The sequence below is a fragment of the Paramacrobiotus metropolitanus genome, unplaced genomic scaffold, assembly GCF_019649055.1.
Source record: "Paramacrobiotus metropolitanus isolate TYO unplaced genomic scaffold, Prichtersi_v1.0 Parri_scaffold0000070, whole genome shotgun sequence".
NCBI classification, from domain to species: domain Eukaryota; kingdom Metazoa; phylum Tardigrada; class Eutardigrada; order Parachela; family Macrobiotidae; genus Paramacrobiotus; species Paramacrobiotus metropolitanus.
In genome coordinates, this window is record NW_026570290.1 from 676,964 (window position 1) to 689,932 (window position 12,969).

The 12,969-nt window shown below is 43.7% G+C and overlaps 2 protein-coding genes across 2 annotated transcripts; one reads left to right on the forward strand and one right to left on the reverse strand.

The window, feature by feature from the left end:
* Positions 1 to 2,440: 2,440 nt before the first annotated feature.
* LOC129594646 (5-hydroxytryptamine receptor 1B-like) lies at positions 2,441 to 3,793 on the forward strand. The gene is made up of 2 exons (XM_055491399.1): positions 2,441 to 3,185; positions 3,436 to 3,793. Exons 1-2 carry the CDS (start codon positions 2,441 to 2,443, stop codon positions 3,759 to 3,761), a joined length of 1,071 nt encoding a protein of 356 aa, XP_055347374.1. The 3' UTR covers positions 3,762 to 3,793.
* A 7,639-nt stretch (positions 3,794 to 11,432) lies between these two features.
* On the reverse strand, positions 11,433 to 12,177 carry LOC129594722 (uncharacterized). Its single transcript, XM_055491505.1, has 3 exons — positions 12,012 to 12,177; positions 11,654 to 11,824; positions 11,433 to 11,562 (listed from the first exon to the last, which is right to left on the reverse strand). The coding sequence occupies exons 1-3, from the start codon at positions 12,138 to 12,140 to the stop codon at positions 11,476 to 11,478; spliced, it is 387 nt and encodes a 128-aa protein (XP_055347480.1). The 5' UTR covers positions 12,141 to 12,177; the 3' UTR covers positions 11,433 to 11,475.
* Between the last annotated feature and the right edge of the window lie 792 nt (positions 12,178 to 12,969).

Consider the following 12,969-nt stretch of genomic DNA (forward strand, 5'->3'; position numbering starts at 1 on the left):
AGTAGACAAAACTGAGCAGTGGTCGCGGTATTGTCGCCATTGTAACGAAAAGGTCATTGTTTTCCAGCTAAATCAAGAGCGGATTTTTGAGCCCAGTGTTACGGGACGGCAGTTGCGTTCGTGCGGTTGATGTAAACTTTAAAAATTCGTGCTTTTAGTCATCAACGGAACCGTCTGAACGGTATTAAACGCAGTCTCCAAGCCAAAGGTGAGCATTACCTTCGAGCTGCGAAACCGGTGGCTAAGTTGCCAAAATTCAGTACCATCCCGGCATCTCGGCTGGGCGCAGGGAATAAGATAGAAGTACAGAAAAATTTTCCATGAGGATATTTTTGCCGGAAGCCATTATTGCCGGTCACTCGTGTCAGTCGTGTGCATTACGCTGTTTCGTGGGATGCATTTGTACGTCGAAATGTCATGCGCTATCTACATCAACAGAAATCAAGATATACGGCACCACTGTATAAGGCCGATACGGAAGTCAGCAATGACTTCATATATGTACACCAGCTGAGGTGACGTCACAGTGGTCAGCAGCGTGACTTCATAGCGTTGCTTCTGTAACAACCTTTCATAACAAACGTCCGTAACGGACAAAAATCAACAAATGCATTAGTCTTGAACATAGAGGACCTCCGCTACGCTCCGGTTGATCAATCGTAAAAGTAGCATAAAAAAGTACAGTATAACGAAGCAGAGGCCTGGCCACTTCTTGTGACTTCTGCACTGCACCCAACACATGCCTCAAGAAATTGCCTGTCGCACTGTACAACAGCAGCATTACATTTACGCAGAGTCGGACTCGCTGCGATCAACAGAATCAGAAGGTGGAGCTTGAGCTGTGGTAGTGCGGCGTTCCCGACACAATCCTCTGCGCTTCAGAAAACGCTGAAGCCAGCTGTGTGATCCGGCAAAGCTCTTCCTCAGCGACTGTGAAATCCGAGCGGCTGGTGCTAATATGATGGCGCTTGATAGTGACAGCTTCCTTACTCTCTGTTCAAGAATCCACTTATGCAGTGCCAACTCCATTTCTGGGTTTTCCATCGGACGTCCCGCTCCTCCCAGTCTCTTTCTCGCCGTAGGGTCTTCAAATAAAAACTAAGCTATTTTTTGAAATTAAAATATACTTGGGAGAAACATTGAAATTATCTGTGGTTACTGTACCCACCCACAAAAAATTCTGGATACGTGTACTAATCGTAGTGTATTTACTTTCTTCCATAGCTTTTTTAATAGAAAGCTCATTCTGGCACCATTCCTTTACTTGCTTTCGGTCGACGTTGTATTTCAGGGCAGTCTGTCGAATGCTGGTTGTCTTCGCGTACTCCACAACCTCCATCTTGAATTTCATATCAAGGCCGCGACGCGGCATTTTTTTAGTGCATATAAACAATTATCAACTTTAATAGCGCAAAACGAAACTGAACAATATTATCTTGCGCTTCACTCTAGAGAGGCGAGTAGGTCTGATTAATTAAAAGATCTATGTAACACTAAATTGTGTCTGTACATGAATGCGTTCAATTCTATACCCATCCGAAAGGCATCCGGTTTCAAATTGTTTCTTTTATTGCTTGATCAGGATTACTGCGTATTATTTGCCGGTGTGTGGGAAGGTATCTGTAGGTTGTAAGCCGAAATTCTGTTCGGCCGTTTTTTTTCGTTTTCGGACTCAAAAGCATCTTGTCGAAAGCAGATCCTTGTCCTTTCGTACCGCCTTCAAATCGAAGCGGTTACAGCTACGGAGTGGCTTGTATTTCGGGTAAGCGAATAAACGGCTTTCTTTAATAAGAATCAAATGCAAGTTATCAGAAAAAAGAAAAACTTCTTTTGTTATTTGTTTACTACAGATCTGTATCTAAATAGTTGATAAGTAATTGATCAATAGCGCACTGTAATCAGTTTTCAAACAGCTTATTAAGCGAGCGCTCTAATAACAGTATGTCAAAAGCATGCACATGATCCCGGATGTACATACGTACAGACTTGATCCCTGGTGCAAAGATGACAAATTAGCGGATACAACTTGTTTCCGGTGTTACGGGGTCTTTTATCCGAGCGGTATGATCTCACACCGCATAATAGAATCTGAGAACACCAAATTAGATTACAATGTATTATGCGTGGTTCTTTCATCAAAGTATACGACATGCTGCGTGGGTAATTGCTCGTGACTCGTGATCTATAAAAAAAAGGCGTTCCCAACTACGCAAAGTCGGCAAAGCCCAGAATCTTGGAAAACCGTGGGGTATCGTCATCTATTTAAAGGCCCCTCACTATAATTATGGAGGAGTTTTGTAATAAATATTTCTGCGTCTTCAGTCAAGGCGCACGATTGGAGCAGTCAGTCTGAGTCGAACAGTGTTGCCAGTTATTTGCGCTGGATTTCTAAAAAGCTGGACAGTTTTTTTCCTTGCAGTGAGTCTCGCACAATGCAATAATGAATCAAAACATCTTTTTCAATGATTCAGTAAACACCACTGGTTTGCTGCCGCCAGATGACCCGAAACGCGTCGTTACGCTTCTTTCCAATGCCACACAAGCCGCAAACGCCAACCCTACTGTGTCTCTATTAACCGGCTTCCTCGGATTTTCCCTCGTAGCATCCATCCTTCTCAACGGTTTAATCGTGTTTATTTATTTCAAGGAACATTCGTTGCGCAGCAGCTTCAACGCCTTAATCGCCAACCTATGCACAGCGGAAGTTCTGTTTGCCGGCACCGGAATGCCGGGAAATTTTATCCGCGGTCTGTACGGTTACTTCCCGTACAGCGCAACGGCCTGCTCTTTTTTTCAGTATTGTATAAATGTTTTTGGCAGCGCTGTCCGCTACGGGCACGTTCTTATTACACTCAACCGCTTGTGGGCCGTCAGTTATCCGGTACACTATAAACGAAACCAGAATATGCGCTTGACCTGCAGTATCATAACACTTACGTGGATTTTTGTCAATGTTCTGTGGTTGCCAGTAATTATTCCCGGTCGAATGTGGGCAAACCCTCACGATAAACAGTGCTTAGTCAATACGGATTTCCAGCCGAAAACAGCGCTGGCAGTAGAAATACTGGGTTTTACCGTCACCGAGATCATCGTCGTGGTGGGAAGTCTGCTTGTCTCGTACAGAATCCACTTACGCCGGAAAATCAAAGTGGAACTCGGGCTAAGCAGTTTATCCAACAAGCAAGGTACTTGTTAGCCTTCATCAATAATTTAAATACAAAAATTGCTCAAAAACACTGCGTAAAAATTTTTGAGATTTACATTGCAACATTTGGTGACCTTAGCCCATAATGCTGCATAAAAACTTTGATCCAAAACACAGCGTAACGTCTACAGATTTACATCAAGCTATTTGATGACCTTTGGAGTATATAAAATGCCACTCCAAATCCAAAAATGCAGCATGAATTTCTTCAGATTACTATTAATTTTTAGATTCTCTTTCGCTACCAAAACGCGACAATGGCTTGTCCAAATCAGCAGCGGGAGATTCCGGCGGTAGTGATACGACGCAAAGACGCCGAACTGTGTCGAAACAGAGCTCTCATAATCGCGTCCTGGCCTATCTGGTGGTGGCCGTAATTGTCTGCTGGACACCTAATCACGTGTACTGGCTTATGGTGGATACGATTGACTACTGGAATAACACCTTTCTTGCTGTACAGTATTTCGCTTTGTATGCCAATTCATGGATCAATCCAGTTCTTTGCTTGCTAGCACTGAAAGATTTTCGCCAGGCAATTCGCAGACTAGTTAATTGATGACCTGGTGAAGTTAAAACAACCCCAAGTTTATATGGCACAATACTTAAGTTAACGCTCAGATTTCACCCACTATGAATGCGTGTACAACATCTATTATATACAATAAATAGTGCACTGGTTTTATCTTTGATACGCTGTAAGGTTGTACGGTAAGGATATACGATCTTATGCGAGACAGCTTTTACCATCACAGAGTATTCATTTTTCGTTTTTGACCTGTACATGCAGAGGTTCTTTCGACCGCATTGTATACGAGGCTTTAAGCTGTTAGCAAATAGCGAGGTGTCCTCCCAAATTCAGGAAAGCGTAGGTACACATGAATATACTCCTCAGCAAAATTCACCGGGGGATAAGCACAACAGGATATCTCTGCTTAAGGGAATCCGAGAATGGTTATTGTAATTGTCATTTCTGGGTAACACCATTGCTGCTGCAATATATATAGAATAATATTACCAGCTGTGAATTGTAGCCGTGTCTGTAATTGGGAGAATGCGAGATTACGATCCTTATCAATACAGCAATTAATTTGTGCTTGAGCGTTGTGCTTCGGTTATTATGGTTGCGCAGTTAAAACGGAAATATGTGGAAAGTTTTTGAAAAAACAGTGAGATGCCTGGGAGTCTCCCACTTTCTTCCTGTAGAGCGGTGACAAAATCTGCGTAAGACTTTAAAAGCAACAAAGTACGATAAATTTCGATAATATTTACTGCAGCTTGGTGATGAGAAAATAGGTAGTTAGTTCGTGATGTTCATCGCTCGTCGCGTATGTGCCAAAGCAGTGGGTGGAGAAGCTTTGCGTTCCCAGGTAAGAAGCACATAGGTCGCCACCAAGCCAACAGCCTGCAATTGCAGTATTTTGCAAATATTAATGGCGCACAGCACATAATGGCACACATAATTAGAACTAATAATTCTGACTATATTTAAGACTGTACCGTCCCGATAAAGGCACGATTGATGACGACCATGCCGGCCAAATTGAAACCCGGTGGAGCGGTACTGAGACGATACGTTGTCATCAGACAAATCGTATGCATTTCGTTTGTAGCTGATGGTGAGAATTTGGACTGCAATACAGTGCCGATATCTTGCGCCTAAGAGATTAAATTTGTTACCTAATTAAGCTAGCAGATATGCAGACCTTTTTTATCAATTAGTTTTAGTTTCGTGTACACACTCAGAAATTTCACGCGTACAACAGTTTCGCAGTCTGAGTTTAAGGGTCAACTGGGCTATATATGTTAAGGGAAGTGACCGGTACACCAAATTCGTGATCATGTACGGACACGCGTTCAAACACTTTCCCATGTTTTTATGACATTATGTAACTGCCAAATGATTTGCACATATTGATATGAAAACCGTCTGTGCGCGTAACTTCCCGTTGGTGAATTACGGTAAAACTAAGTGTCAAAACGTGTAAATATAAAAGGTAACTGTTGAGCCAAAGTCTCGTTTGGACCGATGTCCTTAAAATTTCGCTGGAAATATACAAATGCTTTCGATGGCGGAAGTTGACCGGAACTACTCTTCCATCATTTCGTGTTCTAAATTTTTCAACTCGATCGGAAAACTTTTAACGGAATGTAATATTAAAATTTTAAAAAAGGCAAATCTGCACTCTGAAGCTGGTTGGAAAAAATCGGTGAGTTAGAGGACGTTTGGTAAATTTTTATACGAAACAGGGCGATCTAAGGTACATACCTTGTCGTAAACGTACACCATGGCAACTATGGTTACAGCCAGGGCCAGTATCATTACGACGGCGGTTTCTATGTGGTAATCGACCTGCTCGACTTCCGTTTGAATCCCGTTCCGCAGTGTATCGGCTGTTGTCAGAGTATAGAAGAAATTGGTTGTCGCCAAACAGAACAGGCACATCCCGATGTCGTCAGCCAGCTTCAGGCAGGTCGTACTGACCGTGTTATGATCGTCAATACATTGCTTCACACCATCCCAATCGGAATCGGCCAAGCTGTTTGCTGCCGCACCGATCCGCTTAAAAAGCAATCCCAAGTAGCAGCTCCATACGACAATCATGCACACGAATGCTATTTGATTAAAATCGCCAAACAGAAGGATAAAAGGAATTACGGCGCGATATCGTTCCCACGCTGAATGTGGTTGAGAAAAAACGTCCGTAATGTTACGGCGATCTTCGGAATCTGACGAAAAAATACCGTAGAGACGTGCACCAGCCGTCATAAGACAATTCATTAGCACCACGCTGCTGATAACCAACAGGACGATTCTGTCTTTCCGGGTAAAATAAATGTCGCGAATTTTATTGAATATTTGCAGATGATGTGTGGCATTCTGTAATCCGGCAATTTGCGAAGCAAAAGATACTGGGTAAAGGAGAAAAATCACCAAACGTGAAATCACGTAGAGTAAGTCGCTCGGTGATGAGAAATGATTGGTCATCCGATCCCGAAACGCGTCTCGAACGCCGAAAACACTGTACATGATAGCCGCCATGATCACCACAGAAACGGGCGCGATGCATTTAAAAAGGCCTAGAATTTTCTTTCCGTAATGTTTCGGTAGTGGCTGCGGAAACTCGCAACAGCCGAACCAACGCATAGCGGTCAGCCAACGGGCTGGAATACTGTTGGATACGGAGTCCACAAAATCCATGTGAAATTTACCGGATAAACTCGACTGTGACACAGAAAGCGGTTCGGAGTTCGTCATGCATGTTTGTATTAGTTCTGACAGTGACATTGCCAAATTTACAACATGAATTTTGAAATGATAGCGATGGGTCGTATATTATACTAAAACTCGCATGTAGGACGCATTAATAGCGCGCGCAAAATGGGTGAAATTTACAAAGTGAAATGTAATGGTCCCTTTAGACCCATGCGGCTTGTTTGTTTAAGAAACAGGCAAGACAGACTTTGTGGTTGACGTAACTCAGAGCTCTGAAACTCAATACGTATTTTTACTGGTGCCGATTGGATCCTCTACGAAAACATTGAAGGACGGCACCAAGAGGATTCCTTATTGAACGCTGGGTACGCATTTTCTGTGGTGTCCCAGTAGCTTTTGTTCAGTTTTCAACTAGAATCTATTGGAAACTAAATAAGTTAAGTATTCACTGGTTGAGAACACCGTAACACAGACAGCAGAAGTGGTCGGCAAACACTGCATCCCGCGCCTTACTGTTAGGACAATGTTCCCATATGAACATATTCACCGCTTTGCGCAAACAGATGCATCGTCTGATGGGAATAAAACTTCTATGCTATGCAATTTTCTACTAAGTTGCCCTTCTTCTAAGTTTCTACTAAGTTCTAAATAAGAGGCAGCAGAATTTCCCTATCCGAACAACGAGCTGGTTCCTTAGTCTCGGGGTTTGTGGCAAAGTGCAGCAGATTGCTCAGTTTTCTCAAATTTGAACACCCGTAAAGATATGGCAAACGTTAAGCCGTGCCCCGAGTTGGAGGATCTCTCATTTGATAAGCGCGATACAAACGTTGTGAACCTTATCTCCAGAAACGTCCCTTCATTCTGGCTGGCACTATTACGATGGACAGGATGCCGCGAGTTTCCGCAGCCTTTACCGGCGCATTGTGGTAAACGGGTGTACGCCATTCTGCAGTATATTGTACCGGTCTTTGTCCTGGTTGCTTCTGCCTTTCTCTTTAGTATGTACTCATTGCAGCAGATCTTGCAGACCACGTTGGCTGAACATTTTTCTTCTCCCAGCGATCTCTTGGTATTTGTCTCCGAACTGGTTTCTATAATCATACTGTATCCAGTGTGCTTCATGACCGAAATTACCGGCTTCCAAAACGCCAAACAGCATCTGCAAATATTCAACCAATTTCGTGACGTTTACTTCCAACGGCGAGAGAAGATCATTGTACTCATTACTGGGACGGGTGTCTTGGTGATCCTTTTATCTTCAAGTGCGTTACGTGTTCGCAGCGTTTTCAAATCTACTTCCGACTATGTTTGCAACATATCAAATGCTTCTACGCCGCAACAGTCTTTCTGGGCTAGGTATGGCGAATTATATCCCATTCTCTCATTTATTTGCGATTTGAATCAGCTGGCTTTCGAATGCATAATTATTGTATGGAGTTGCTTTTTGGGAGTACTGTTCAAAAAGGTTACTGACGAAGCGGACGCAGTGGGAACTCACTGGGAAGCCTTGAAGACATGCATCGATGATCATCATATTCTCAGCGCAGCTTGCTTGAAAATGGCAGACGAGATTGGAATGTGCCTACTTTGTATGGCTGTGTCAACATTCCTCTATTCGCTGGTCACCGTGGATGATATACGAAACGGTTATCCCAGTGACATCGCGAAGGTGGATTTCCAGTTCGAAGGCAGCATGATTCTCCTCACACTACCGTATATTGCACTGGTGGCTATGGCGTACGTATACGACAAGGTAAGACAAACACCGGTTGAGTACAAGCGATTTCCAGTTTGTGTTTAAATTAACGTTCTTGATTTTTCAAGGCGCAGGACATTGGTATGATTTTGCATTCAAACTTTTCCACGCAGTCGCCAAAAGAAATACAGATGATTTCTTTTATGACCTTGTATCGCCTGAACTACGCTCCTCCGGGTTTCAGTTTGGCTGGAATGGTCATCGTCAATCGCGCTTTTATTGCAACGGTACTGGTTTGAACGCTGTCATTGGCCTTTAATACAATTAGGATTACGGAAGTAGTATGCTTTATTATTCAAGCATTCTGCTCGTAGGGCATTGGTCTAATCGCAACTTACGTACTCCTAACTTGGGAAAGAGATCCCGCAGTTCAACACTAGCTGAATCAAATCCCGAACAACGTTGCAGAGGAACTAAAGAAATGCAAATTAATATATTCAAATTACCGACTTTAAAATCATTTAGAAAATGTACAAATAACAGTGTCATTAAGCTTTACATCTAATTCACATCTTCACATCCCTGAAGTACGCCTTATTAGTACGGAATAATGGTGCGCGGTGCATAATGGTGCGGGAAGCCGATCGTCAACAGAGCCTCTGTGCCAAGATAAACATGTCTAAATTATACCTAATAGCTATATCAAAACATAAATTGCGTACGGAGCTGTTCAGGTCTTCTCTTGCAACAGTTAGACCTAAATGGTTAAATCTCTACGACATTGACAAAAAAGTTCACCTCGGGGAATCCACCTTAGTCCTTCATATGAGTGCAAATATAGTACATATACTTGAAGGTATAATTATATATATTGCCTTCATCCCGTAGCCTTCATGCTACCAACCGACAAAGTATTTAATCTCGTAGTTTTCCGCTACGGTACGACCCACAACTATGTGTTGTTGTACAGACATTATGTTGGATTTACGTACACCATGACTGAGAAATAAACTTGTAACTCAGGATCCTGGTTCCACATAACTGGACACCGATTTTAACATTCCAGTTACTGGGAGCAATTAGAAATCGTTTCGTCCTTATCCCAGGTCAAAAGGCCATACGTAGCCACCAAGCCGACCATCTGGGGTAGAAAATAACGTTCAGTCAGTTCTGTACCACTTCCGGATTTCAGTAACTTGAAAGCTTACCGTTGCCAAAAAACTGCGATTAATGCTGCAGATTCCGGCCACGCTAAAACCTGGTGCATTGACGCTATTCAAGTTTGATAGCAGTTGTAACGACATGAACAATAAATTTCCCTGCGATCCGCTGTCTTTCATAGTAACACTCAGTGAAACAGCTGGTGCGATTTCTTGGATCTGTAAAAAGTAAGGTTTTATCCTTTTACTTATTGGAGGCGTTCATAAAACGTGCTTAGTAAAGAAAGATGCAAGTTTCGGCGTTAACTCAATCTTGCATTGGCAAGCCAATCGCTAGCATACAATGCGGCCCAACATTTGTTTTACCGGGGAACAAACACTAATTTATGCACCAGTACTGGGTCCAGTAGTAATGGCTACTAACCTTTTCGGCGACGAACACCATCGCTCCGAGTAGCAGTAGCAGCATGAATATTCCTTCGAACCCCGTTTCCAGCGCCATGTTAACAACAGCAAAGGGAGAGTTTGTTCGGATGCTATACGTCAGCATCATCGCTACGAAAAACTGTGCTGTGACGTAGCACAAAACTAACAGCCCCAAATCTCCGGCTGTCTGCGCCGTGAGTCGACTCAGTGTTGTATGGTCTAGCACACACTGGCGGAACACCGGCCAATCGTTCCCTAAACTCTTCGTGCACTCCCGAGAAATACGCCGAAACACCAATCCTAGCACAATACACCAGATCATAACAAAAAATTGCGCGGTGAGGAACTGCAAATCAGGTATAAAGGTAATGTACGCAATATGCGCCAGACAGAAATCAGAAAGCTGGTCGGCGTGTGTTTCATTGAGGACACTTCTCGAACGGCTAGTTACGAGCGATTCTATGGGTTGCCAAAAGGACAGCAAACAGAGCACAGATACCACCATTCCCGCAGCAGCAACAGTCACCCGGTCCGTGAAGTGAAGGTATCGCATGTATTGATGTAGTGCCGATAAATGTTGCCGAATGTTGCGCAGACAGTAGGAAAGAAGTAAACTGGAAACAGGGAAGACAGCAGAACCGGCCCCGGAGCAAACGAACACCAACAGATCACTAGGCGTGGTTACGGACTTGACTAGTTGCAGTCCCATCCTCGTGGTGCAGACAGCGTACAGACATGTCGCACAGATAATCGCTATACAGTAGACCAACTGAAAGGTGTTGCGTAAGCGTTGTCCGCGGGTTTTACGGCCCCGTGGTTTTTCATACCATCCAAATACCTTCATTACGACGCACCAAACCCGCAAAATGCTCAACGGTGAATCTATTTGAGTGAGCCAACTTGTCAATCTCAATGGGATTGCTTTGATATATCCACAGAACGACGCCATGGAAAGACATGTAAAAGTAAATGATGAAGCGGAGGCTTTCAAGAGCAGTGCGAAGACTACCACCAAAGAATCCGTAAAATTTGGCAAAATAATTAAAATAAATCAGCCGCATGGGTAAGGAGAAGCATCGTGGTTCAGGGGTTCAGAGAACAGTCAGCACAACGCTCCGCTGGGAGATTTCGTCTCCGCAGGGACTGAAACTCCGCAGGGGACGACTGTACCCATATGTGTTAATACAATTTCCACCGATAGCAAAATTACTAGGGCGCAGTCATCAGCGGCGGGTTAGGCGGTTTGCCAGTGTAGTGCGGTCCTCCAAAGTTCAAACCGACAGAACAATTCTGGCTGTGCAAGATATCAGTAATGCTGATATCAGCGAGAAACAGAAAATGGTTTAGACTAATGCCAGTCGCCAACCACGCCAAACGAACGCTTAGTTCAACATCTCAAGAGTAAAATGGAGCGTCAAACTATCACGGAAACTGTACGTATTGCACATCCTCGTAGGCTAATGGAGATCATTCTACCGGACCTTCCCTTAGATTCTTTAAAATGCATTACCAAACTGTGCGCATAACCTTTTTGCAGTGCAGTGTACACGTATGCAGACATTGTTTGTAGCATAACTACGTCTGTAGTTACTTTTAACCCAATTCACACAAAATTCATTCCAGCGCAGATGTTTTGGCTTTCGGTTTTTGTTTTGTTTTGGCTTTTTGGCCACTGCGCATGATTTTCGATTATGTAAAGCACAACTTCGAAATTAGTTTGTAACTCGAAATCGCCTTGCTACATAGTGCAATACAAACAGGTTAAAAATGATTGTTAACATTCAGGCTGCTGAACGCAGTGTATAACTGCTTCATTCTTATCCCACGTTAAAAGGACATACGTTGAAATCAAGCCGATCATCTGGAATGCAAAAATCCAATTAGTGCCACATTTATACTCAGACAGCATGGCGGTACGAAAAATACATGTAAAAGCGAGCAGTTAAAAATACCGCTGCCAAAAATGCTCGATTAATGCCGCATATTCCGGCCACGCTGAATCCAGGTGCATTGGAACTGTTTAAGTTCGATAACAGCTGTAACGACATGTACGGCAAATTCCCCTGCGATCCGGTGTTTTCCATGGTTGCACTCAGGGAAATCGTTGGTGCGATTTCTTGAACCTGTAAGAAGTAGGTAGCGAATTTTCTCTGGAACTATTGAAAAATCCTTAAAATTTACTCAATCTTCAGTGAATGCGGGTCGGGCTCCGCTTGTAAAACTGCGACAGGGAGCTTCGAAAGTTGACAAAGATTCGAAGAATGTCAATATCTTTGTCATTCAAGCAACATGCATAAGGTATAAACTTACCTTTTCAGCGACGAAAACCATTGCCACGAGTTGCAGGGCTAGAATGATCACTGCTTCGATCCCGGTTTCCACATTCAGATTCTCCATAAAAAAAACTGATTTGGTTCGGATGCCGTACGTCAGCATCATTGCCACAAAAAACTGCGCCGTAGTGTAACATAATATCAGCAGTCCCAGATCACCGGCTATCTGTGCAGTGAGCTGCCCCAGTGTAGTATGGTCCAGCAGGCACTGCCGGAATACTGACCAGTCATTCCCCAGACTGTTAGTACATTCACGGGCAATCCGCCGAAACAGCATTCCCAGTACAATACACAAGATCACGACAAAAAACTGTCCGGTAAGGTACTGCAAATCAGGTATAAAAGTGACCTGCGAATTGTGCGCCACACAAAAATCGAAAATCGCATCGGTATGTGTATCGTTGCGGACTCCAGAAGAGGAGCAGGATATGAGCGAGCCAATGGGCTGCCGAAAGGACAGCAGACACCACACGGCGACAAACACTCCCGCAACCGCGACTGTGACCCTGTCCGGAAAGGAAAGGTATCGCATGTACTGATGTAACGCTGATATGTGTTGGCGAATGTTGCGCAAACCGTAAGACATTAGTATACCGGACATTGGTGAAAGAACAGAACCCGCCACGGTAGAAACGGAGACCAGCAGATCACTGGGGGCATTCACGGATTTAATTACACGCAGGCCCATTTTCAGATTGCAGACAGCCCACAGACAAGCAGCACAAATTATTCCGGTACAGTAAATCAAGTGGATGATGTTGCATATTCGTTGCCAGCGGTCTTGACTGTCCGACGGTCGTTCGTACCTTCCAAATATTTTCAGGAAGACGCACCATGCGCGCAAAATGTTCAGTGGGGAGTCGGTTTGAGTGATCCAATTTGTGAGCTTCGTTCGTAAAGCTTTGATACATCCAAAAAACAGCGCCATGGAAAAG